Source organism: Leuciscus leuciscus (assembly GCF_965113295.1).
Source record: "Leuciscus leuciscus genome assembly, chromosome: 11".
Lineage (NCBI taxonomy): Eukaryota > Metazoa > Chordata > Actinopteri > Cypriniformes > Leuciscidae > Leuciscus > Leuciscus leuciscus.
This window is the reverse complement of record NC_138735.1, coordinates 733,985-757,500: the sequence shown is the minus strand read 5'-3', so window position 1 is coordinate 757,500 and position 23,516 is coordinate 733,985. Positions and strand designations below refer to the sequence as shown.

Sequence of the window (23,516 nt, the reverse complement as noted above, 5' to 3'; positions counted from 1 at the left end):
ACTGGCAGGACAGTGTTTCTCTGGGTTAGAGAGGGTTAACAGCGCTCCTACTACTGACTGACCCGCTTTAACTTCATCAAAAGCTCCATTCAGAAGTGTGTTTCATGTGTTTCATGTCCTCGGTTCTGTGTAAGTCGGTTTGGGACGAAGAGCGCGAAACAAGCTAAAAGAGACAGCTTTCATTTGCTCTTTTTCAACTCTTTTTTCACCATCAAAGGAAGAACATCTCACCATTACATATCCAGAACAGCTCCACAATAACATTTGAGTTTGCTTTTATTCATGCTTGTTTTGAACGAAATGATATTTTTTAACGTTCTCCATGGTAGATGTTTGAGCCTAATATGATCATTTAAATATGGCAGTTACTCAGTATAATATTAACATCTGAAGTTATCAAAAAAAGGATCTTCACATATTAAAATAATAATTAAAATATGAAATAATAGAACTGGTGCTCTTCGTGTGTCATAAATGACCGAATGTTTTTATTTTATTTCAATGAAGGGAATGTAATATATTTTAGTTTGATGTTTTATTTTTTTATTTTTAGGGGATTTTACGGCACTACATTATATTTATGCTGTATTTATAATCTATTTATTCACTTTTTGAGCATAGACCTGAAAATTACATTTCCAACTTAAACTGTGGTAAATCTTGAATGCTTTAAAGCACAGACTGAAGTTTGATCTCTTTTCAAAGACGACACTTGGCAAATTATTGCTGAAGTAAAAAAAGTTTAAAAAAAGTGAACTTAAAAAAAGCAACAGAATTTTACGTTTATTGTTATGAAAAATGCACCATTTAACCTGTTCGAAGCATGTCCATGATTTTTTGTGTATTCACAGAGCAAGTGCCAAAACCTTTACCACGTTTCCTACCATTACGTACTTTTCCACAAAGTAAAGCTGCCAGTTAATTCATCTGGCACATTTATTAATAAAAAAAAAGAATGCAATGAAAATGAACACATTAACGCAAATTAACAATTCATGCCCCCCTGCCCCCCTGCCCCTCTGCCCCTCTGCCCCCCTGCCCCTCTGCCCCCCTGCCCCTCTGCCCCCCTGCCCCCCTGCCCCCCTGCCCCCCTGCCCCTCTGCCCCCCTGCCCCCCTGCCCCTCTGCCCCCCTGCCCCTCTGCCCCCCTGCCCCCTGCCCCCTGCCCCTCTGCCCCCCTGCCCCCTGCCCCCTGCCCCTTGCCCCCCTGCCCCGTACATACATTCCAAATGTAATATTACTGACTCCCTTAATATCCTTTAGTCAGCAAATAGTGATTATATGCAATTAATTGGATATTTGTATTATCTCTCTCAAACAGTATTCAGATAATAACCATTTTATATGAGAACATTGACAGTTACATTCCCTTTTGTTTCAACTCAGATTTATCCTTGAAAGGTCCGAGACAAAGAACCGTTTTTCCTTCATTACATATTTGTGGAAGCCTTTCTCTATATGGCCGAAGCTGCATAAATGGCATTAATGTCTTCATATGTTTTTGCATCAGTTGTGTTGGTGTGAGTGTGTCGTACCTGTTCACACGCTCCCTTACACTGAGGAAAGTGTTCTGCAGCATGATGGCAGCAGGAGGGATCTGGAGAGAGAGAGAGAGAGAGAGAGAGAGAGAGAGAGAGAGAGAGAGAGAGAGTGAGAGAGAGAGAGAGAGAGAGAGAGAGAGAGAGAGAGAGAGAGAGAGAGAGAGAGAGAGTTCAGTCCATTCCATCCATAGTACTCCCAACATATTTCACTTTAAGCCCCGCTGACGGAGAATACCTTTTGTCGGCACTTTGTATTCACCCATAAATAGTCAGTCTACTGTGTAGGTATCTTGAAATGGGCAGTTGGCAGTTAATCATTATGGAATTTCACTTCTCCTCACACTATATATGGACATTTACTGAAGCTCTGGCTAGATTTAAATCAACATCAATTCTACACTCGAAGAAAGTCCATAAAAATAGCTGTTAATAAGAAGACATCTTCTGACTCGATTTCACAGGTGTTTTATCCGTGTTTTGAATCACACACTGCACTGCATCGTGTTTTAGGGTGAAATTAAACATCTGTAAACATAACAGATAATGTCCGGGGCAGAATATTACCAGCACCTTTTCCGTTTTTGTTTTTCTACAGATTCTTTTTCCTACAGTGAATGAATTTCCTGAAAACCCCAAATAAAGATACAAATATTCTTCGTCCTGGTGCAAAAAAAAAAAAAAAAACTACGGGAGAAACATCAGTTTGAACCGAGAGACAAAGTTTGAACTTCCTACTATAGGAAAACAATGGAGAATGAGACCTGAAGTCAGAACTTTACAATATAAAGCAATTGCGAAACAATTTTATCAGTGTGTGGCGTTGCATTCAGGCAGATGTACAGCTAATGATAAAACTTAAATTTAAATGCGCTAGGGTTCTATATAAATGAAATATAACAGTAACAATAACAGTAACATTAACTGTAACACTAATAGTAACATTAACTGTAACAGTAACACTAACTTTAACTGTAACAGTAACAGTAACAGTAACCCTAACTTTAACTTTAACTTTAACTTTAACTTTATATTTACATTTACATTTACATTTACATTTTACATTTACATTTAGTCATTTAGCAGATGCTTTTGTCCAAAGCGACTTACAAATTAGGACTAAATTAAGCAAGTCAACGTGAAGAGGCAAAAACAACGCAAGAAATGCTCATAATACGAAGTTCAGGCATTGTTCAGAGTAGCATAAGCCCGATAAGTGAGGGTTTAAAGGAAAAATGATTTTTTTTTTTTTTTTTTGGTTAAGTGCTCACGAAAAAGATGGGTTTTCAGCTGTCTTTTGAACTTGAACTTTAACACTAGCAGTAACACTAACGGTAGCAGTCGCTGTAACACTAACAGTAACACTAACAGTAGCAGTAACAGTAACACTAACTGTAACACTAACACTTACACTAACTGTAACACTAACACTTACACTAACAGTAACAATAAAAGTAACAGTAACACTAACAGTAACAATAAAAGTAACACTAACTGTAACACTAACAGTAGCAGTAACAGTAACACTAACTGTAACACTAACACTTACACTAACTGTAACACTAACACTTACACTAACAGTAACAATAAAAGTAACACTAAGTGTAACACTAACACGAACAGTAACACTAACAGTAACACGAACAGTAACAATAACATTAACAGTAGTGGTAGCAGTAACACTTACAGTAACACTCACAGTAACAGTAGCGGTAGAAGTAGCACTAACAGGGTTATCTTATATTATCTTATTATATTATCTTCTATTATTATCTTACTATCTAAAAATTAATTTATCTATAGAGAGTGCTGATAATGGTAATTGTTACATAGGAGAAAAGATAGAAATTAAAATTAAAATTAAAATTGACTAATACAATGTTGGCAGTATGATGTGAGGAGTGGTGGTGGTGATGGTAATGAAGATGGTAATAAATACCATAGTGAGGAGTGGTGGTGGTGATGGTAATGAAGATGGTAATAAATAATAAATGGTTACTTTGCTTATGCATACACACACACACACACCTATACATTTACACACTTTTATTTCACTTCTGGAATTATGGAATTACTAGATTGTTCGTTACTGCACTATTTTGGTCTGTATGTCTGTCTGTTAAAAAAAAGAAAAAAAAAAGAAAAAGAAAAAGCAGCACTAACAGTAACAGTAACACACCCTAACAGTAATGCTAACAGTAGCAGTAGCGGTAACAGTAACACTCACAGTAACACACCCTAACAGTAATGCTAACAGTAGCAGTAACGGTAACAGTAACACTCACAGTAACACACCCTAACAGTAATGCTAACAGTAGCAGTAACGGTAACAGTAACACTCACAGTAACACACCCTAACAGTAATGCTAACAGTAGCAGTAGCGGTAACAGTAACACTCACAGTAACACACCCTAACAGTAATGCTAACAGTAGCAGTAGCGGTAACAGTAACACTCACAGTAACACACCCTAACAGTAATGCTAACAGTAGCAGTAGCGGTAACAGTAACACTCACAGTAACACACCCTAACAGTAATGCTAACAGTAGCAGTAGCGGTAACAGTAACACTCACAGTAACACACCCTAACAGTAATGCTAACAGTAGCAGTAACGGTAACAGTAACACTCACAGTAACACACCCTAACAGTAATGCTAACAGTAGCAGTAACGGTAACAGTAGCAGTAACACTAACAGTAACAGTAGTGGTAGCAGCAACACTGACACTAACAGTAATGCTAACAGTAACGCTAACAGTCAGGCCAGCTGACAGTCTTGCCTGGGCCCGGGACGAGATAATCTTAGATACCCCCCCCCCAATTCACACCCCACGGTAATTGAAGAGAAAAAATCTCCAAATGCTCCACGTGAAACTGCGGTCTTCCGACCTTTTACTATCGTGTCAAATGATTTTGATTAATATGCGCGAGGGAGAGAGAGAGAGCAAGACAGCGCTCGACGTGTTGTTTGAAGACGTGAGTGTGCGCGCGTTATGCTCGTTATGCGCCCTGTCAGGCGATCAGTACTCATTCTATTCTACCTCACTCGCCGATCAAATAAGGCATTGACGGGACAAAAATTTGCTTTGGCAGCCACCAAAAAAAATTCAATACAGGAAAACCGCTGACAAGGCTCGTAAACGTTGGCTGCGCTGTTTCTTACCTTGCTCTACGTTGACTTTACTAGTTCCAGCTTCACCGTCACCACCTTTTTTTTAAGGGTAACTAAACCCCTGGTCAGAGCCTGACTCCACCCACTGGCAATATTTGAAAAATGCTAGAAAAGTAGGCAGAGCCCAGTGGAGAGGGGGCGTGCATCTGAGACCTATCTCTCTGCAGGCAAGGGCGTGGTTAGCTGGTACCCTCTGACATCACCGGCCACCACAACTTCCAATAGGAAAATTCAACTGCAGTAGCCACTGTTCAACCTGAAGAGGGCAGCACTCAGACGTTTTTACACCATATTTTGTCAAATTAAAACACTTTAAACACAAATGTAAAAAAAATTACTTGAATCAATGAACAGCACTAATAAAGCCCCATCCTTACAGATCATTAACTAAAAAAAGTTGGTTTAGGGTTTAGTTACCCTTTAAATATTTGTTTAGAAAATCTCCCAGGCCTCTATTTTCTTCTTCTCTTTTCTTTCCTTTTCTGAGCACCGGACTTGTGCTGACCGGATATTTTGAGCGTACTGAACTTCAAATCAAATGACAACATAAAATTTAGATTTTTGTGAAATCCAATCCAAACCAAAGAAAACAAAAAACGTTTTTGTGTTGGGGGTGTTGTTGTTTTTTGACCACTATTTCAAGGACAATTAGGAAGAAACAAATAAAAAGCTTTTATGTAACTCAAATATTACTTTTTTTTCACAAATAGGCCTATTTTAAAATGTTTTAAAAAATGATTCCATAATTTAATGAGGCCCCCCACCTACCCTGGGCCCGGGACAACAGACCCGTTTGTCCCGGTAGTGGTAAGAGTAACACCAACAGTAACAGTAGCCGTAGCAGTACAGTAGTGGTAACAGTAACACCAACAGTAACAGTAGCCGTAGCAGTAACACCAACAGTAACAGTAGTGGTAACAGTAGCAGTAACAGTAGCCGTAGCAGTAACACCAACAGTAACAGTAGTGGTAACAGTAACACTAACACTAACACTAACACTAACACTAACACTAACACTAACACTCACAGTAACACATACACACACACTAACACTCACACTAACACTAATACTAGCACTAACACTAAAGCACCAGATAAAGGAATTTCAGAGATATCCAACAGGAGAATGTATGTGAGAATGCTGAGAGAAGACATGAAGCAGAGCTGGAGAAGCGCTATTGTGTGTGAGCGACTGTTTGCTTATGATAATCACAAGGGAGAGTTGTGGCTTTGAAAACTTAAGAAAAACATATTAGGAAGAAACAAATAAAAAGCTTTTATGTAACTCAAATATTACTTTTTTTTCACAAATAGGCCTATTTTAAAATGTTTTAAAAAATGATTCCATAATTTAATGAGGCCCCCCACCTACCCTGGGCCCGGGACAACAGACCCGTTTGTCCCGGTAGTGGTAAGAGTAACACCAACAGTAACAGTAGCCGTAGCAGTAACACCAACAGTAACAGTAGTGGTAACAGTAGCAGTAACAGTAGTGGTAACAGTAACACCAACAGTAACAGTAGCCGTAGCAGTAGCAGTACAGTAGTGGTAACAGTAACACCAACAGTAACAGTAGCCGTAGCAGTACAGTAGTGGTAACAGTAACACCAACAGTAACAGTAGCCGTAGCAGTAACACCAACAGTAACAGTAGTGGTAACAGTAACACTAACACTAACACTAACACTAACACTCACAGTAACACATACACACACACTAACACTCACACTAACACTAATACTAGCACTAACACTAAAGCACCAGACAAAGGAATTTCAGAGATATCCAACAGGAGAATGTATGTGAGAATGCTGAGAGAAGACATGAAGCAGAGCTGGAGAAGCGCTATTGTGTGTGAGCGACTGTTTGCTTATGATAATCACAAGGGAGAGTTGTGGCTTTGAAAACTTAAGAAAAACATATTCTCATCTGTTTATGCTCCTCCGGAAAAAGTCATCATTATCAAAATGAAGTACTTTCATCTCAGCCCAGACTCATCCAGGCTGATTCCTTTCATCAGTGTGATTGGATCTGTCTTGTGTGCACTGCTAAGTGCTCTTCTTCAGGGCTGTAGTGCGCTTCTCTGGATGATCTGCTTTCTGTCTCACAGCATCTGGCTTTCAATGAGCAGAAGTGAGAAACACCTTTCCTTTCATGCTTTCCACACCAGTGCTTTATCGAGCTGACACCAGTGCTTTATCGAGCTGACACCAGTGCTTTCTGAACGCGTGTGAGAATGGACACGCAGTGCGAAACGAGTTGTTCTTCTGAGGTCGAGGAATAGAAGTAAACCACTGAATGAACGCAGTCGTCTGCATTGATGGCTTCACTGACAGCAACATTCATGATGATATACAGTCACAGTGTGAGTAAAAGGAACACTAGTGCTTTAGTGTACTATACTATACACTACTGTACTATATTTAAGTGAAAGCTTTATTTAATTTCAGATGCATTTAGTGCATGAAGTCAGTGATCCGTTAGACAAGAACATTCACGTCTTCTGTTATCCCAACACTGACTTGGCTTTCTGAAGATGCTGAGGCTGAAGATGCTGATAGATTTGGTTGAGCGGCTGTCTTCAGTGTATTTGCTTCCTGATCGAGTTAAAGCTATTACATTTCAGGCAAAACGTTTTTTTTTTTTTTTTTTTTACAAACATTATTAATTATTAACTCAACAATATCATCAAATTTTAACCACATGACCTTTTTACAACCTAAACTAACCTTGCCTAATCATAAAAAGGACAAATTATCTGATCTATGTTGACTTATTGACTTTTTTTGGACACAGTCTATGACATCATTTCCTGTTTTTGCATGTTTCTGCATGTTGGTCACTCATAACTGATTAGGCAAAGTTTAAAAAAAAATAAGCAGCAGTAAATCAGTTTTGTTAAGATTAATTGTAAATAATCTCAATCATAATAATAATCATGATATAATCATGATCATATAAACAATTGTAACATTTTAAAATTATTATATAATAAAAATTATTATTATTATCATTATATTTAATGTTTTAAAATAATAATAATTTAAAATAATAACAATAATAAAAGTTGTAATTTTTAAATGTATTATTATTATTATTATTATTATTATTTAAGATGATGATAATAATAATAATAGCAATTTTAACATTTAAATTTTATTTTTTAAAATACAACAATAATAATGCCAAATTACTTGTTTGTTTGTTTGTTTGTTTGTTTGTTTGTTTGTTTGAAAAATGCTAACACTAACCTTTATGGATAATGAAATCAGGAAAGTTGCATCACCCTGACATTTTCACTTTATGCCACATAAAAATACATATCTATAAAAAAATAATGAATGATTTAATTAAAAGCATGCTCATCATTTACATGGTGTAAGTCACTGTATATATGAATAACATATTCATAGATTATTTTTAATAAATGAATAGATAGGACAGAAATTAGCATCATATCATTGACCCTTTAGCCAAGCTCAGATCCTTGGGATGGAGATCCCAGTCCAGCATTAACATGTGTGAGTGTTTCTGAGTATCTCAGTCGCTAATGTGAGCCTGTTTTTTCTGAGGAATATAATAATGGCACATCAAAGGCATTCCCGTCTTAATCTCTCCCCCTTCCTCAACACTCCTGAACATCCACTTCACCAACATCCCAAACGCTACTGTTCCCGAGTATGCTTCACTCCACTGGTTCCAGCAGCTCCCGTGAGTAAAGCAGAAGGTAAAGTGAGTAAAGCAGAAGGTAAAGTGAGTAAAGCAGAAGGTAAAGTAGAAGGTAAAGTGAGTAAAGGAGAAGGTAAAGTGAGTAAAGCAGAAGGTAAAGTGAGTAAAGGAGAAGGTAAAGTGAGTAAAGGAGAAGGTAAAGTGAGTAAAGCAGAAGGTAAAGTGAGTAAAGCAGAAGGTAAAGTAGAAGGTAAAGTGAGTAAAGCAGAAGGTAAAGTGAGTAAAGCAGAAGGTAAAGTAGAAGGTAAAGTGAGTAAAGTAGAAGGTAAAGTGAGTAGGGCAGAATGTAAAGTGAGTAAAGCAGAAGGTAAAGTGAGTAAAGCAGAAGGTAAAGTGAGTAAAGCAGAAGGTAAAGTAGAAGGTAAAGTGAGTAGGGCAGAATGTAAAGTGAGTAAAGGAGAAGGTAAAGTGAGTAAAGGAGAAGGTAAAGTGAGTAAAGGAGAAGGTAAAGTGAGTAAAGGAGAAGGTAAAGTGAGTAAAGCAGAAGGTAAAGTGAGTAAAGCAGAAGGTAAAGTGAGTAAAGGAGAAGGTAAAGTGAGTAAAGCAGAAGGTAAAGTAGAAGGTAAAGTGAGTAGGGCAGAATGTAAAGTGAGTAAAGGAGAAGGTAAAGTGAGTAAAGCAGAAGGTAAAGTGAGTAAAGCAGAAGGTAAAGTGAGTAAAGCAGAAGGTAAAGTGAGTAAAGGAGAAGGTAAAGCAGAAGGTAAAGTGAGTAAAGCAGAAGGTAAAGTGAGTAAAGGAGAAGGTAAAGTGAGTAAAGGAGAAGGTAAAGTGAGTAAAGGAGAAGGTAAAGTGAGTAAAGGAGAAGGTAAAGTGAGTAAAGCAGAAGGTAAAGTAGAAGGTAAAGTGAGTAGGGCAGAATGTAAAGTGAGTAAAGGAGAAGGTAAAGTGAGTAAAGCAGAAGGTAAAGTGAGTAAAGGAGAAGGTAAAGTGAGTAAAGGAGAAGGTAAAGTGAGTAAAGGAGAAGGTAAAGTGAGTAAAGGAGAAGGTAAAGTGAGTAAAGCAGAAGGTAAAGTGAGTAAAGGAGAAGGTAAAGTGAGTAAAGCAGAAGGTAAAGTGAGTAAAGCAGAAGGTAAAGTGAGTAAAGGAGAAGGTAAAGTGAGTAAAGGAGAAGGTAAAGTGAGTAAAGCAGAAGGTAAATTGAGTAAAGGAGAAGGTAAAGTGAGTAAAGGAGAAGGTAAAGCGAGTAAAGGAGAAGGTAAAGTGAGTAAAGGAAGTCCCAAGAGTGTTTGAGACACCAGGATCTCTGCAGGAACTGAAAACAAAACATGAAAGAGAGTCAGTTTGACGGCCTCAAATAAAGGTGATCAAACACCAATGAGAAGCAGACGAGAACCAGGCATACATGTGTCAACTGCTCCCCATGAGGATCCCATCAGCTTCAAAGCCTTACACACACACACACACACACACACACACACACACACACACACACACACACACACACACACACACACACACACACACACACACACACACACAACTGGAACAGATAAACGCTTCACTAACCTGCTGATAACCAGTTCTGTGTAGCGTTTGAATCAGGGAATGCATGAACTGATCAGATGTATTGATTGAGCCACTTTGGTTACAAAAAAGTTGTCTTTACTAACTTTTCTGGGCCGGCAAGTGTCAATAACATAGAGCCTATGGAGGAGTGAGCCAGCTCTCAGATTTCATCAAAAATATCTTAATTTGTGTTCCAAAGAAGAACGAAAGTCTTACGGGGTTGAACAACATGAGGGCGAGTAATTACTGACAGAATTTTCATTTTTGGGGGAACTAACCCCGTTTTACAATGAAGGAGATTGGTTTAATCAACAGAAACACAAAATATTATGTTCTCTGAACCACATAAATTATTATAAGTTGATTTGACAAAAGAAAAAATGTTTGTGATAAGTCATGAAAATATATTTTTTACAGTGTACACAAAATGTTGAGAATGCAGAGATAAAGACGTGAATATCTCTCCTTGAGTTGAGACTTGAGAAAATGCTGTTTTTTAAAGAATAACACGTGATGTTACAAAAGCGTACACAATGTTGATAAATGCTGCGATTTTCAATTTGGTAAAATTGTTTTCAAATTAGCATAAAAGGGCATCTACAAGTGCATAGCGTGGTAAAAGGGAAGGAAAGTAGGGTGATTTGAGTGTCTTTGTTCGGGTCGGGTCGAGTCTCCTAACGAGCTGGGCTTTTAATGACCCGCTGAAGGTGCACTGGAGCATTCAGAGCTGTGGGCTTTGTGTTCGAAGAGAGGAACGCTAGACATTCAGCTCAGACCGACGCATTACTGATGCCGGGGAAATGATGAAGAAGCCATGGAAACTGCAGGAGTGGCAGAGGAGTGAGAGTTTCCCTGAGTCTCGTGGAGAAAACACTGCGTCTGTCGCTTACAGCTTTACATTATACAAGCGCAGGGTGAACTGTGCAGTGAAGCCGACTGCGTCTCGCAGCGAGACCTTTAATGAACAATGACAGATACACACACTGATCATAATGATGGAGACTGGGAGACGCGGCCCATTAGTGAACGCAACATCGCATCAACCGTATTGAGGACAGCAAACAAAACAAAGATATGCTATTCCTTCATGTTTTTAGAAAGTGTAAAACACAGAGCTACAGATCATCATCCAAATCCATGGGAAGAAAGAGTGAGCCTGAGCGAGAGGCGTCCGAAACATGGGTGGTTCTCTAAAGAACGTTTCAGTGAGCAGTTCGTTCTAATATAAGAACATTTAACTCTTTCCCCGCCACTGGTGGAATTTTCCAGCAATCCATGATTTGATTGTTATACGGTGCACATCTTCTGGAAGAGTACAGAATCTCTGGATCAAAACAGGAGGAGAAGAAGCAGAAATCTTGCATGCCAATGTATCCTAACCAGTGTGTGAGATTAGAATAAGTGTGTCCCAAAGTATGTTGACAAGAGTATGCCAGAAGTCCGCAGACGGTCTACTGTTTCCGGTGGATTTCCGAAGTGTGGATCCGTGCTCACTATAACGGCTAATATTACCCATGATCCATTGCGCTTTGGAGGAGGATTCGGTTCAGAACTACAAACACAAACAAAATAGTTAAAAACTAATAACATGGCCGATGTGCATGACAGACCATTAAATAAAGAGGTTTAGATAAAGGGGTTTGAGTGACTAATAATGAACATTTAACCTGATAAAAAATGTAATGTTTTTAATGTTATCCATGTTATGTTTCATCTGGAACAACAGTGTGAACTTTTATAAAGAGGAGAGTGACTGGCAGATCAACGTTCTTCTTCTTTTCTCTCTGATACAGTAGGAAATTAAATTACATGAAATACGGAGGATGTTCACTGTGAGAAGATGATTGACAGCTCAGTTTACAGTGACAGGATGTGTGTAAATATGCGACAGATTGTCCATTAAAGACACAAATTTATGACGTGATAGTTTGTCTAAAATACCTCATACTCAAAAGTATGTACTTTTTCTTTACAAAACATGCACATACTACTAGGGCATAGAATAAGTAGGCAAACTGGGACACAGCAAAGTGATAGAAGCATTGCTGACACATATATAAAATAATGCGATCATCAACATTTAACAGCATATAAATCAAAACTGCTGAATGAAAAGTCTTTGACAAAAACACGATTTTCTCAGCTTTTTGTTTAAAATGTTGCTTTTTTATGAAACTTCCCCACATTTAAGTGTTGAAAATCAAAGAATGCAGAGAAAGCTAGAATCCAATCTGAGGGTCAGTTCTTTCTTGTGATATATTGCATGTTCAGATAATCAATTACACAACAAAATATTCTGGGGGCCATTAAAAGTTTGTGAAAATCATCAAAAATGCTGAAAATGACTGGAAACATTTTTTTAAAATGCTGGCGGGAAAAGAGGTAAAGATGTAAGATGCCATGGATGTTAAAGGCTCTTCATGGAAACATTGATGCAGAACCTTTATTTTTAAGAGTAGAAAGGAGAACTAAATGCATCCCATAGCTCAATATGCAAGAAAATAATTATTAAAATATGTATACACTATTTATTGAAACCCTAAACTCCAATAAAACTCATATATGCTTAAACACTAACATTTACATGAGACCTAGTGTTCAGAAACTTCCAGAATAGTAACTTAGATATAAACAATGTGAGTCATAAGATGCCATTTTTCCTCAACATAAAAATAACAAAAAAATAAGAGTTATCAATATTACTTGCACATGTGAAGGGGCTTTTACACAACAGTGGGCCGTTTTATTCAAAAGTCAGACATAATGTTTGAAATGGTCATGAAACGCTAAATTATGACTTTATATATAACTAAAGGCTATAAATACAGAGAAACTAAAGGCTATAAATACAGAGAAACTAAAGGTTATAAATACAGAGAAACTAAAGGCTATAAATACAGAGAAACTAAAGGGCTGAACAAGGAACAGGTAAGTCAAATCAATCAAACAATGAGTCACTATGACAACAAATGAGAACATTCTAGAAACCACGGAAACAAACTAGATGTCCATGAAAATGAAACAGAAACCAAACTGAACGTTACAATATTGCACAGTTTATTGAAATGAGCTGAAAATGGCTTGAATTTCAGTAACTCTACACTAACACACAGTCTGAGCGCCGCATCTGCAAACCATTCAGAAACTTTAAATCTAGCAGAGGTACGAGGATGAAGTAGAGCGAGGTGGTTTAAATGGTCATGAAAAACTGAATTATGACTTTCATGGTGCTAAAACATTGATAAACATTGAGCTCCTGAAACATGTCCTTTTAAAAGAAAAAAGTATTAAGAGAAAGAAGAATCAACCTGTCAAAGCAGACGCAGAGTGTTAATGGAGGAGCATCTCTCAGTTCAGCGGGAGTCTGTTATGCAGTTCCTTCAACAATGCCTATTGTTACGCAGCACAAGTGTGAGCAGGCAGATGATGTCACACACACACACACACACACACACACACACGGATGGACAGAGGTAATGGAGGACAGTCCTGGACGAGCTCTACAAATAAACAATGACCAGAGTCAACAAAAGCAGTGAGTGACAGAGGCCTGCTGTAATCCTGTCAGCCTGTGAAGAAGCATGTGCTGTCGCTCAGTGGGGATCCGGACACACACAATACAGCGCAAAACACACTCGCTGCGACACAATACAGCACAAAACACCAGGCTGACTCTGGGACAACACACTCGCTGTGAGACGTGCGCCACACACCGCTACACACACCGCTATACACACACCGCTACACACACCGCTATACACACACCGCTACACACACACCGCTGCAGACTCTCACGGGCAAGACTTCATCCAGGAGTTTATGCTTTTCTGTGCAGACTAAAGACAGTCCTGTTCTTCCTTTTCCTTGTGGAAAAAAGGCTAAAAAGAAAAGCTAATTTTCCCAAAGATACAATTCATTCATGCAATTACGTGACTACACCTATTCTAAATTCATCTAAAAAGAAAAGAAAGCACATGTCAGGGTGATGCAACTCTCCTGATACTATAATGGGGGGAAAAAGCCTCATCAAAATAATGTACAATATGAAAATAACTTACTTTGTCTTACAGTAATTACGTTAGTTGCTAATTAGATACTTTTTATCCAAAGCGACTTCCGAAACACTAATGGAAGGAATAATGTCCTGGAGGAACTGGAACTTTATCTGAAGTTAAAGCACAATCTTTGTGTGGGGTTTGAAACTTTTTCCATTAAATACTTGAACAGTCTGAGATCTGTGTGTCAGTCTGAGATCTGAGTCGATCGTCTGAGTGTGTGTGTCAGTCTGAGATCCGGGTCGATCATCTGAGTGTGTGTGTCAGTCTGAGATCCGGGTCGGTCGTCTGAGTGTGTGTGTCAGTCTGAGATCCGAGTCGGTCGTCTGAGTGTGTGTGTGTCAGTCTGAGATCCGAGTCGGTCGTCTGAGTGTGTGTGTGTCAGTCTGAGATCTGAGTCGATCGTCTGAGATCTGTGTGTCAGTCTGACATCTGAGTCGATCGTCTGAGTGTGTGTGTGTCAGTCTGAGATCTGAGTCGATCATCTGAGAGTGTGTGTCAGTCTGAGATCCGGGTCGGTCGTCTGAGTGTGTGTGTCAGTCTGAGATCCGAGTCGGTCGTCTGAGTGTGTGTGTGTCAGTCTGAGATCCGAGTCGGTCGTCTGAGTGTGTGTGTCAGTCTGAGATCCGGGTCGATCATCTGAGTGTGTGTGTCAGTCTGAGATCCGGGTCGGTCGTCTGAGTGTGTGTGTCAGTCTGAGATCCGAGTCGGTCGTCTGAGTGTGTGTGTGTCAGTCTGAGATCCGAGTCGGTCGTCTGAGTGTGTGTGTCAGTCTGAGATCCGAGTCGATCGTCTGAGTGTGTGTGTCAGTCTGAGATCCGAGTCGGTCGTCTGAGTGTGTGTGTGTCAGTCTGAGATCTGAGTCGATCATCTGAGAGTGTGTGTCAGTCTGAGATCCGAGTCGGTCGTCTGAGTGTGTGTGTCAGTCTGAGATCCGAGTCGGTCGTGTGAGTGTGTGTGTGTCAGTCTGAGATCTGAGTCGGTCGTCTGAGTGTGTGTGTGTCAGTCTGAGATCTGAGTCGATCGTCTGAGTGTGTGTGTCAGTCTGAGATCTGAGTCGATCATCTGAGAGTGTGTGTCAGTCTGAGATCCGAGTCGGTCGTCTGAGTGTGTGTGTCAGTCTGAGATCCGAGTCGGTCGTGTGAGTGTGTGTGTGTCAGTCTGAGATCTGAGTCGGTCGTCTGAGTGTGTGTGTGTCAGTCTGAGATCTGAGTCGATCATCTGAGAGTGTGTGTCAGTCTGAGATCCGAGTCGGTCGTCTGAGTGTGTGTGTCAGTCTGAGATCCGAGTCGGTCGTCTGAGTGTGTGTGTGTCAGTCTGAGATCTGAGTCGATCGTCTGAGTGTGTGTGTCAGTCTGAGATCCGGGTCGATCATCTGAGTGTGTGTGTCAGTCTGAGATCCGAGTCGGTCGTCTGAGTGTGTGTGTCAGTCTGAGATCCGAGTCGGTCGTCTGAGTGTGTGTGTGTCAGTCTGAGATCTGAGTCGATCGTCTGAGTGTGTGTGTCAGTCTGAGATCCGGGTCGATCATCTGAGTGTGTGTGTCAGACTGTGATCCGAGTCATCGTCTGAGTGTGTGTGTCAGTCTGAGATCCGAGTCGATCATCTGAGTGTGTGTGTCAGACTGTGATCCGAGTCATCGTCTGAGTGTGTGTGTCAGTCTGAGATCCGAGTCATCGTCTGAGTGTGTGTGTCAGTCTGAGATCCGAGTCGATCATCTGAGTGTGTGTGTCAGTCTGTGATCCGAGTCGATCGTCTGAGTGAGTGTGTGTGTCAGTCTGAGATCCGAGTCGATCATCTGAGTGTGTGCGTCAGTCTGATATCTGAGTCGATCATCTGAGTGTGTGTGTCAGTCTGAGATCCGAGTCATCGTCTGAGTGTGTGTGTCAGTCTGAGATCCGAGTCGATCATCTGAGTGTGTGTGTCAGTCTGTGATCCGAGTCGATCGTCTGAGTGAGTGTGTGTGTCAGTCTGAGATCCGAGTCGATCATCTGAGTGTGTGCGTCAGTCTGAGATCCGAGTCAATCGTCTGAGTGTGTGTGTCAGTCTGAGATCCGAGTCGATCATCTGAGTGTGTGTGTCAGTCTGAGATCCGAGTCGATCGTCTGAGTGTGTGTGTCAGACTGAGATCCGAGTCGATCGTCTGAGTGTGTGTGTCAGACTGAGATCCGAGTCGATCGTCTGAGTGTGTGTGTGTGTCAGTCTGAGATCCGAGTCGATCATCTGAGTGTGTGTGTCAGTCTGAGATCCGAGTCGGTCGTCTGAGTGTGTGTGTCAGACTGAGATCTGAGTCGATCGTCTGAGTGAGTGTGTGTGTCAGTCTGAGATCCGAGTCGATCGTCTGAGTGTGTGTGTCAGTCTGAGATCCGAGTCGATCGTCTGAGTGTGTGTGTCAGTCTGAGATCCGAGTCGATCGTCTGAGTGTGTGTGTCAGACTGAGATCCGAGTCAATCGTCTGAGTGTGTGTGTCAGACTGAGATCCGAGTCGATCGTCTGAGTGTGTGTGTGTGTCAGACTGAGATCCGAGTCGATCGTCTGAGTGTGTGTGTGTGTGTCAGACTGAGATCCGAGTCGATCGTCTGAGTGTGTGTGTCAGACTGAGATCCGAGTCGATCGTCTGAGTGTGTGTGTGTGTCAGTCTGAGATCCGAGTCGATCGTCTGAGTGAGTGTGTGTGTCAGTCTGAGATCCGAGTCGATCATCTGAGTGTGTGTGTCAGACTGAGATCCGAGTCGATCGTCTGAGTGTGTGTGTGTCAGTCTGAGATCCGAGTCGATCATCTGAGTGTGTGTGTCAGTCTGAGATCCGAGTCGATCGTCTGAGTGTGTGCGTCAGTCTGAGATCCGAGTCAATCGTCTGAGTGTGTGTGTCAGTCTGAGATCCGAGTCAATCGTCTGAGTGTGTGTGTCAGACTGAGATCCGAGTCGATGGTCTGAGTGTGTGTGTCAGTCTGAGATCCGAGTCGATCGTCTGAGTGTGTGTGTCAGTCTGAGATCCGACTCGATCGTCTGAGTGTGTGTGAGTCTCCAGATCCAGGAGGAATCACAGGCTCTCAGTGGCAGATGTTCCCATTCATGATGAAGAAGGCGTGTGTCAGTCCTGATGGATGATGCCCTCCATGTGGGCATCACAGGCTTAAAGGGATAGTTCACCCAAAAATTGTAATTAGCCCATGATTTACTCATCCTAGGTGTATATGACATTCTTCTTTCAGATGAATACAATCAGAGTTATATTTAAAAATGGCATGGCTCTTCCAAGCTTTATAATGGCAGTGGATGGCTTTATATTTTTTGAAAATCCATCAAAGTGCATCCATCCATGAGAAAAGTGCATCTGTCCATCATAAAGCGCTCCACGGGCTCTGCGGGGGTTAATAAAGACCTTCTGAAGTAAAGCCATGTGTTTGTGTAAGAAAAATATCCATATTTAAAACTTTATCAACTCAAATATCTAATTTCCGGCAGACGGCCGTACGACATCGATTTACTGTGAAAGAGTAATCCTTGTCCCGACACATGACGTATTGATGAACACGGAAGCGCTGAGGATCGAGCAAAACAAAACACCAGTCACGAATTAGGAGTCTATGGCCCTGTCCCAAATGGCACACTCCGGACTTGTGAACTTCCTCAGAGTCCACACTTTGGTGACGTCATGTCGTGCAGACCTATAGGGCCCTTGGCTCGAGTCCACGAGGGCGCATTGAGAGGTATTTTTGGGACAGACTCGATCGTCAAGCCGGAGATAACGGTCTGGTTGTTGTTGGACAGGAGAAATCACATTTTTGCGCTCCGACGTCTCATCTCCATGTCCACTACACAGCCGGCTTCTACAGTTCTGTATTTTGATATTGTGTATGCCACCTGGGCATTAGACACTAGATACATCATGCTTATTTAAATGATGTATACAGTTGTACATAATAATACATAATGTTCCATTTGAACTAAGATTACAATTTTAACACATAATGAAAATGAGCACGAGTTTCAGATGAATTTACAGGTTTCAATATTCATACTATGTTTACATATGACTCAGTAAAGCCCTGACAATCGGTTCTATTTATTTAATGAATCATAATGTGATCGTATTATTCAACGCGCTATTATTATGTTTGAGACATCAACCACTGGTCGATGACCATAATGTTTGTATAAACTGTAGATTACAACTGGTAAAATGTACATCTAGGTCATAAAAAACGTAATATTTTCTTCTCAGAGTGTCAACAATTATCCGTGAGCGAAATCTCCTCCCATCCGTTGTCTGATTGGCCTTTCGCAAGGATTCCTGGGTAAAGTGTGTGGAGCCTGCATCTATGTGGGCTTCGAGGAAGACCACTTCAAGGGTACAAAGGGGGCGCTGCTGAGCACACTTCAGAGCGTTAAAATGCTGAATGAGACGGCCTACGGACTCGTAGACTCAGCGAGCACGCGTAATTTAAGTCCACGAGACCGAAAGTCCTCATGAAGTGCGCCGTTTGGGACAGGGCCTAAAACGAGACTTTTTAAAGCGAAATGTGGGAGGAGCTTGAGTTTGTTGCCCAGCCCTGTGTGTTTGAACCGTGAGAGGCGTCAGAGCTACACATCATCACGGGTTACTCTTGCGGCGCAAGTCGACCTGCGTAATGCCGTCTGCTGGAAACTAGTTATTTTAGTCTACAAAGTTTTAAATATGGATATTTTTCTTACACGAACACATCGCTTCACTTCAGAAGGCCTTTATTAACCCCCGCAGAGCCTGTAGAGCACTTTATGATGGATAGATGCACTTTTATCATGGATAGATGCACTTTTATGATGGATAGATGCACTTTTATGATGATAGATGCACTTTTATCATGGATAGATGCACTTTTATCATGGACAGATGCACTTTTATCATGGATAGATGCACTTTTATCATGGATAGATGCACTTTTATGATGGATAGATGCACTTTTATGATGGATAGATGCACTTTTATGATGGACAGATGCACTTTTATCATGGATAGATGCACTTTTATGATGGATAGATGCACTTTTATCATGGACGGATGCACTTTTATGATGGATAGATGCACTTTTATGATGGATAGATGCACTTTTATGATGGATAGATGCACTTTTATGATGGACAGATGCACTTTTATGATGGACAGATGCACTTTTATGATGGACAGATGCACTTTTATCATGGACAGATGCACTTTTATCATGGATAGATGCACTTTTATGATGGATATATGCACTTTTATGATGGACAGATGCACTTTTATGATGGATAGATGCACTTTTATGATGGACAGATGCACTTTTATCATGGATAGATGCACTTTTATGATGGACAGATGCACTTTTATGATGGATAGATGCACTTTTATGATGGATAGATGCACTTTTATGATGGACAGATGTACTTTTATGATGGATAGATGCACTTTTATGATGGATAAATGGATGCACTTTGATGGACTTTCAAAAAATATAAAGCCATCCACTGCCATTAGTGAAAATTAAGAAGTATGAAAGTAGTTATATTGTGTACTCTAAAATATTTGAAAATAATTATTATGAAATATTATGACAAAGTAAGTGTTCATTCCTAGACTTGAAGTTTTCATTTTAACTGTCTTTCATTCATATTAATATTTTTAAGGATCCTTGTAGAAAGCTGTGTGTTTCTGAGTGCATACAGTCCTCCACGAGAGGCCCTAGAGTGAGGAGTCGAGGTTATTCATGCTCAAAACACGACGCGTATGTGGTGGAGCGTGTGAATGATTCATTAGACTTCCATTGGCAGAGATCTTGGGAACGGACACTCCCTTGGACTCGACCTCGTCGTACGAGACTAAACGCAACATTAGCAATGCAGTGTATGAGCTGTCCTTGGGTCGTCCTCGAGGAGCGTCCCTCAGTTCACACTGGACACATGTTATAAACTTATATTAAATTGTGCAGCTGCAACTTTTGGCTAGTTGGGCTTTAATTGCATTAAAACACATTAGCAGATTATTTCTGACAGAGCTGGCGACAGGAGAGTGGTGTTTTAGAGAAAGCTCAACTATATACTTCAACTTAACGTCATTAAAACAGCAGCGTTTCAGAGGCGTTCAAAGCCTTCAGACCTCAAGAGCTTTTCAGGGATGAAACTTCACTGGTAAGAGTCATTAGAGTCATTAGTTCTGATCACGGTTCACCTCAAACCTGCCTAGTGTCAGAACCTGCTTATTGTCCTTCATGGAAAACTCAGGGTTGATCTTGACGGCGTCTGTATGCCATTGTGTTCTGGTAAACGGGAGGTTTTGAGGCGACATGCGTTTCCTGCATGTTCACTTTCGGCTCAAAAGCTTGTTTTCTTTCAGTCTGTCCGGAGAACACAGGGTGTCACCAGATATGTTTCAATGGCAGGACTGTGAAGAAGACATCACCCGCTGCCCCGTCTTTACAATTCCAGGGCTCATACACACACAATGTTGAATGGTGGATGATTCTTGTCTAGTTTTTTCTACCGGCTCCTGCATTCCTATGTGGCAGGGCCTTCAGAATAATGCCGGAGGGTCAAAGGTCATTTCCTGTGCATTAATAATTGAGGAATTTCACATAAACAAGGAAGGATGGAAGGATTGACCAGGAGGGAAAACACGAGGATAAAATGTAAAACACTCTCATCATTTTGACCGAACGCAATCGCTAAGCCAAAGTTTCAAATCTTTTTGACCAAGTATTAGTCAAGCGTGTGACTTTCTCTCTGAGCCACAGCATTCCCAACCTTTCCCCAAAGCCACTGCATTGGGTTTTCAAGTAGGACATTTGACAATGATTGAAGAGTTTGCAAATGTTCAATCTGTAGTGGTGAACTTTTCAGCTTTGAAAGTAAGCAGAAAAAAACTAAATAAGGGTTTAATAATCGCAGATCATCAGAGGATAAACGAACCAAACAACCGTCAATCCGAAGGGAACAGGGAACGTTCTGGCAAAGCTATGACGTTAACAGAACGTTTGTTAAACGTTATCTGGTCTTTAATGTTCTCAAAACAAAAACAATATTTAAACATCGTTCATGAAATATTTTATTTGGACATTATGAAATTACTTTTTAATGTTCTCTGAACGTTCCCATAATGTTTGCAGAACGATCAAATGGATAACAGTCGCATAACAAAGAAAAAAACATTTTAAAAACATTTTAAAAACTGGATGTTTTAAAAGTTCTGAGAACATTGTAAAATATTGTTTTTATAACTTTATAGGAACGTTCACAAAACGTTCTTTGAGCATATTTGTGTTGGTTGAGTTACTGATTTGACAGAGTTCATGGGAATTCCTCTAAAGTGCAATAAAGACTGAAACTGCATGAAGATGCCAAAGCAGCAAAACCTACATTTGTGAAACTGAAACTCCTTTGTACGAACGGTCAGATGTTCTGTCTTCCACTGAAGCACAAGATGCTGTTTAGATCACAATCACAGTCATCGGGTTTCACACAAATTACTTCGATTAGAACAAATATATATATTTTAATGTATTTAGTTGTAGCCGAACTGTTGGTCAGTAAGTTGATTAAAAGACCAACAACTTGCAAAAAATTTACTTCAGAGTTTCTTGACTTTAAAACGTTTTTGAAAGTTTAGTGAGTTTAGTGATTTAAAATAAACATGCTTCATAAAGACATTCATCTCTCTCGACTAGCAGAGGCATTTACTCTGGATCACTTCAGTTGTTGTCCATTATGATCAGCTCGTCTCAATATTTTCAATGTAAAGTCAGAATATATTCTGAAAGTTCACAGTGACATGAAAGTGCCAGATGGCTTTGAGAACATGAAAGACATGTGGGCATCGCATGTGTCCGGCTGTACACTCCTACATATGTCCGGCAGATATACGCATACGATCAACTGAAAGCACGTGAGAGCTGGATCTTGCTCCACAGATGTTCCAGACTCACAGCGCCAACCCATCGGCTCCTCAAACCCAATAACGCGACATCAAAAGCGTCCAGTCCGAACACATCTAACGACACACACAGAGAACACGGCTGTAATGGTTCACACGTGTTTATGTGGAGAAGGTATGTCCTCCAACGTCACAACGACCAACCAAAACCTTGAAAAGTTGCAAAGAAATGTAGAATTCTGAACTTGAATGTGAACTGAAGAACAAGAACCAAAATTCTTCCTAAACACAAAAAAAACATGGTGGCCTCAACATGTGCTTCACTCCTTATTTCCCAGGATTCAAACTAGAAGAATGCCACTGATTTTTAAAGATGATTTTGATTTCCAGCGATGTCTGCCACCTCTGTTTCTCCTGTGCTCATACTTGAAGAGTCTAAATGGGTTGCAGATGTTTCTTCAAATAGGTAGAAAACATGAGACGCCTCTCGATCTGCTGGACGGGTTTCACCTCAAGGCAACGTTTGGAGGAAACACCACATGTATACTGTGAGAGGGAGAAACTGGCGAAACTACTGGTAAATAAAGGTTCAAAAGGTTAACAGGCAACTTTTGCACGGTCACATTATCTATGTAAGAGCAAGAGTAGCGTAATGTCTTCCGTGTGTGTGAGACGACTGCGTTATTTACTGGAGGAATCCGAGCACATGTTCACAAACACACACTTCAAAGCACTTCCAATCCAGATGTCAGCTTGACTTTCTTCGACACTGATAGAACATGAAAGAATTTGGCTTTAAGTTTCCCCGTATAAACAACATTAACATTTTGCTAGAGGGAAATTTTATAACTTGTTTATTTTTTTGCCAAAGCAAAACATCATGAAAAAGAGACTGGAGGATTCTGACACCACAACAAATGGCAACCGTAAAGACAAATAACAAATGTTTCCAACACCTTCTTTAACTCTTTCATATTCTCTTCATTAACATGATATTTCTCTTACAGTGATCTCTTATATTTTACATGTCAGTTGCATTGCATTTATTTAATATTTGCTAGTTTATTTACTAAAATTATTATTAACTTCATTACAACTCCACACTATAGAGAAATGTTTCCACATATTGTGTAGATTGTAAGTAATGATCAGAATTAAGAGTTAATAATAATACAAAACTTGTTTTCTTAATAGTGCAAATTAATTCAAATTGAAGTAAATTATGTCAAAGATCCCCAGAACAGATCGCCATAATAGTGACTTTAAATTAAACACTAAATGAAACTAGTATCCTACGATGCAGCACAATATAGTCACTTTTGCACACAGCGTGTTATTATACAGCCTAATGCTTGTTTATGAATGATTAATGAAAGTTATTATAAAGTGTTACGCTAACAGCGGTCCTGACAGGATATGACCGAATCAGCAGATCCGAAAGAGTCTAAACTCTCATTCACACGCATATTCAGATCATACTTCTAACAAAAACACATTTATTAAGATGTTGCTTTGACTAGTATATGAAATCTGAAGCTTTATAACAATCCAATCGCCCATACCAGCGTGCATAATGAATTCATAAGCAGTTATGGGAATATAACGGTACAGTCGAGCATACACAAAGATCGTTATG

The 23,516-nt window shown here is 40.1% G+C and overlaps 1 protein-coding gene and 2 long non-coding RNA genes across 20 annotated transcripts in view; 2 read left to right on the top strand and 1 right to left on the bottom strand.

Annotated features, from left to right (window-relative positions):
• Positions 1-23,516, top strand: part of LOC309509733 — a 310,786-nt gene that overhangs the window by 105,143 nt on the left and 182,127 nt on the right. The window lies entirely within an intron of this gene.
• Positions 1-23,516, bottom strand: part of reck (reversion-inducing-cysteine-rich protein with kazal motifs) — a 72,556-nt gene that overhangs the window by 48,491 nt on the left and 549 nt on the right. For all 18 annotated transcript variants that reach the window (XR_014210024.1, XR_014210025.1, XR_014210026.1 and 15 more), the window contains exon 2: positions 1,535-1,596. Coding sequence is in view for 3 of the 18 variants with exons in the window: in XM_082184543.1 (XP_082040669.1) it covers positions 1,535-1,596 (62 nt within the window). In the remaining 15 variants the exon portion in view is untranslated. The remainder of the gene's footprint in view (positions 1-1,534; positions 1,597-23,516) is intronic.
• The window catches only part of LOC309509735, a 183,645-nt gene continuing 177,081 nt past the window's right edge, over positions 16,953-23,516 (top strand). Inside the window, exon 1 of the long non-coding RNA XR_014210045.1 lies at positions 16,953-18,301. This is a non-coding gene — a long non-coding RNA (uncharacterized lncRNA). The remainder of the gene's footprint in view (positions 18,302-23,516) is intronic.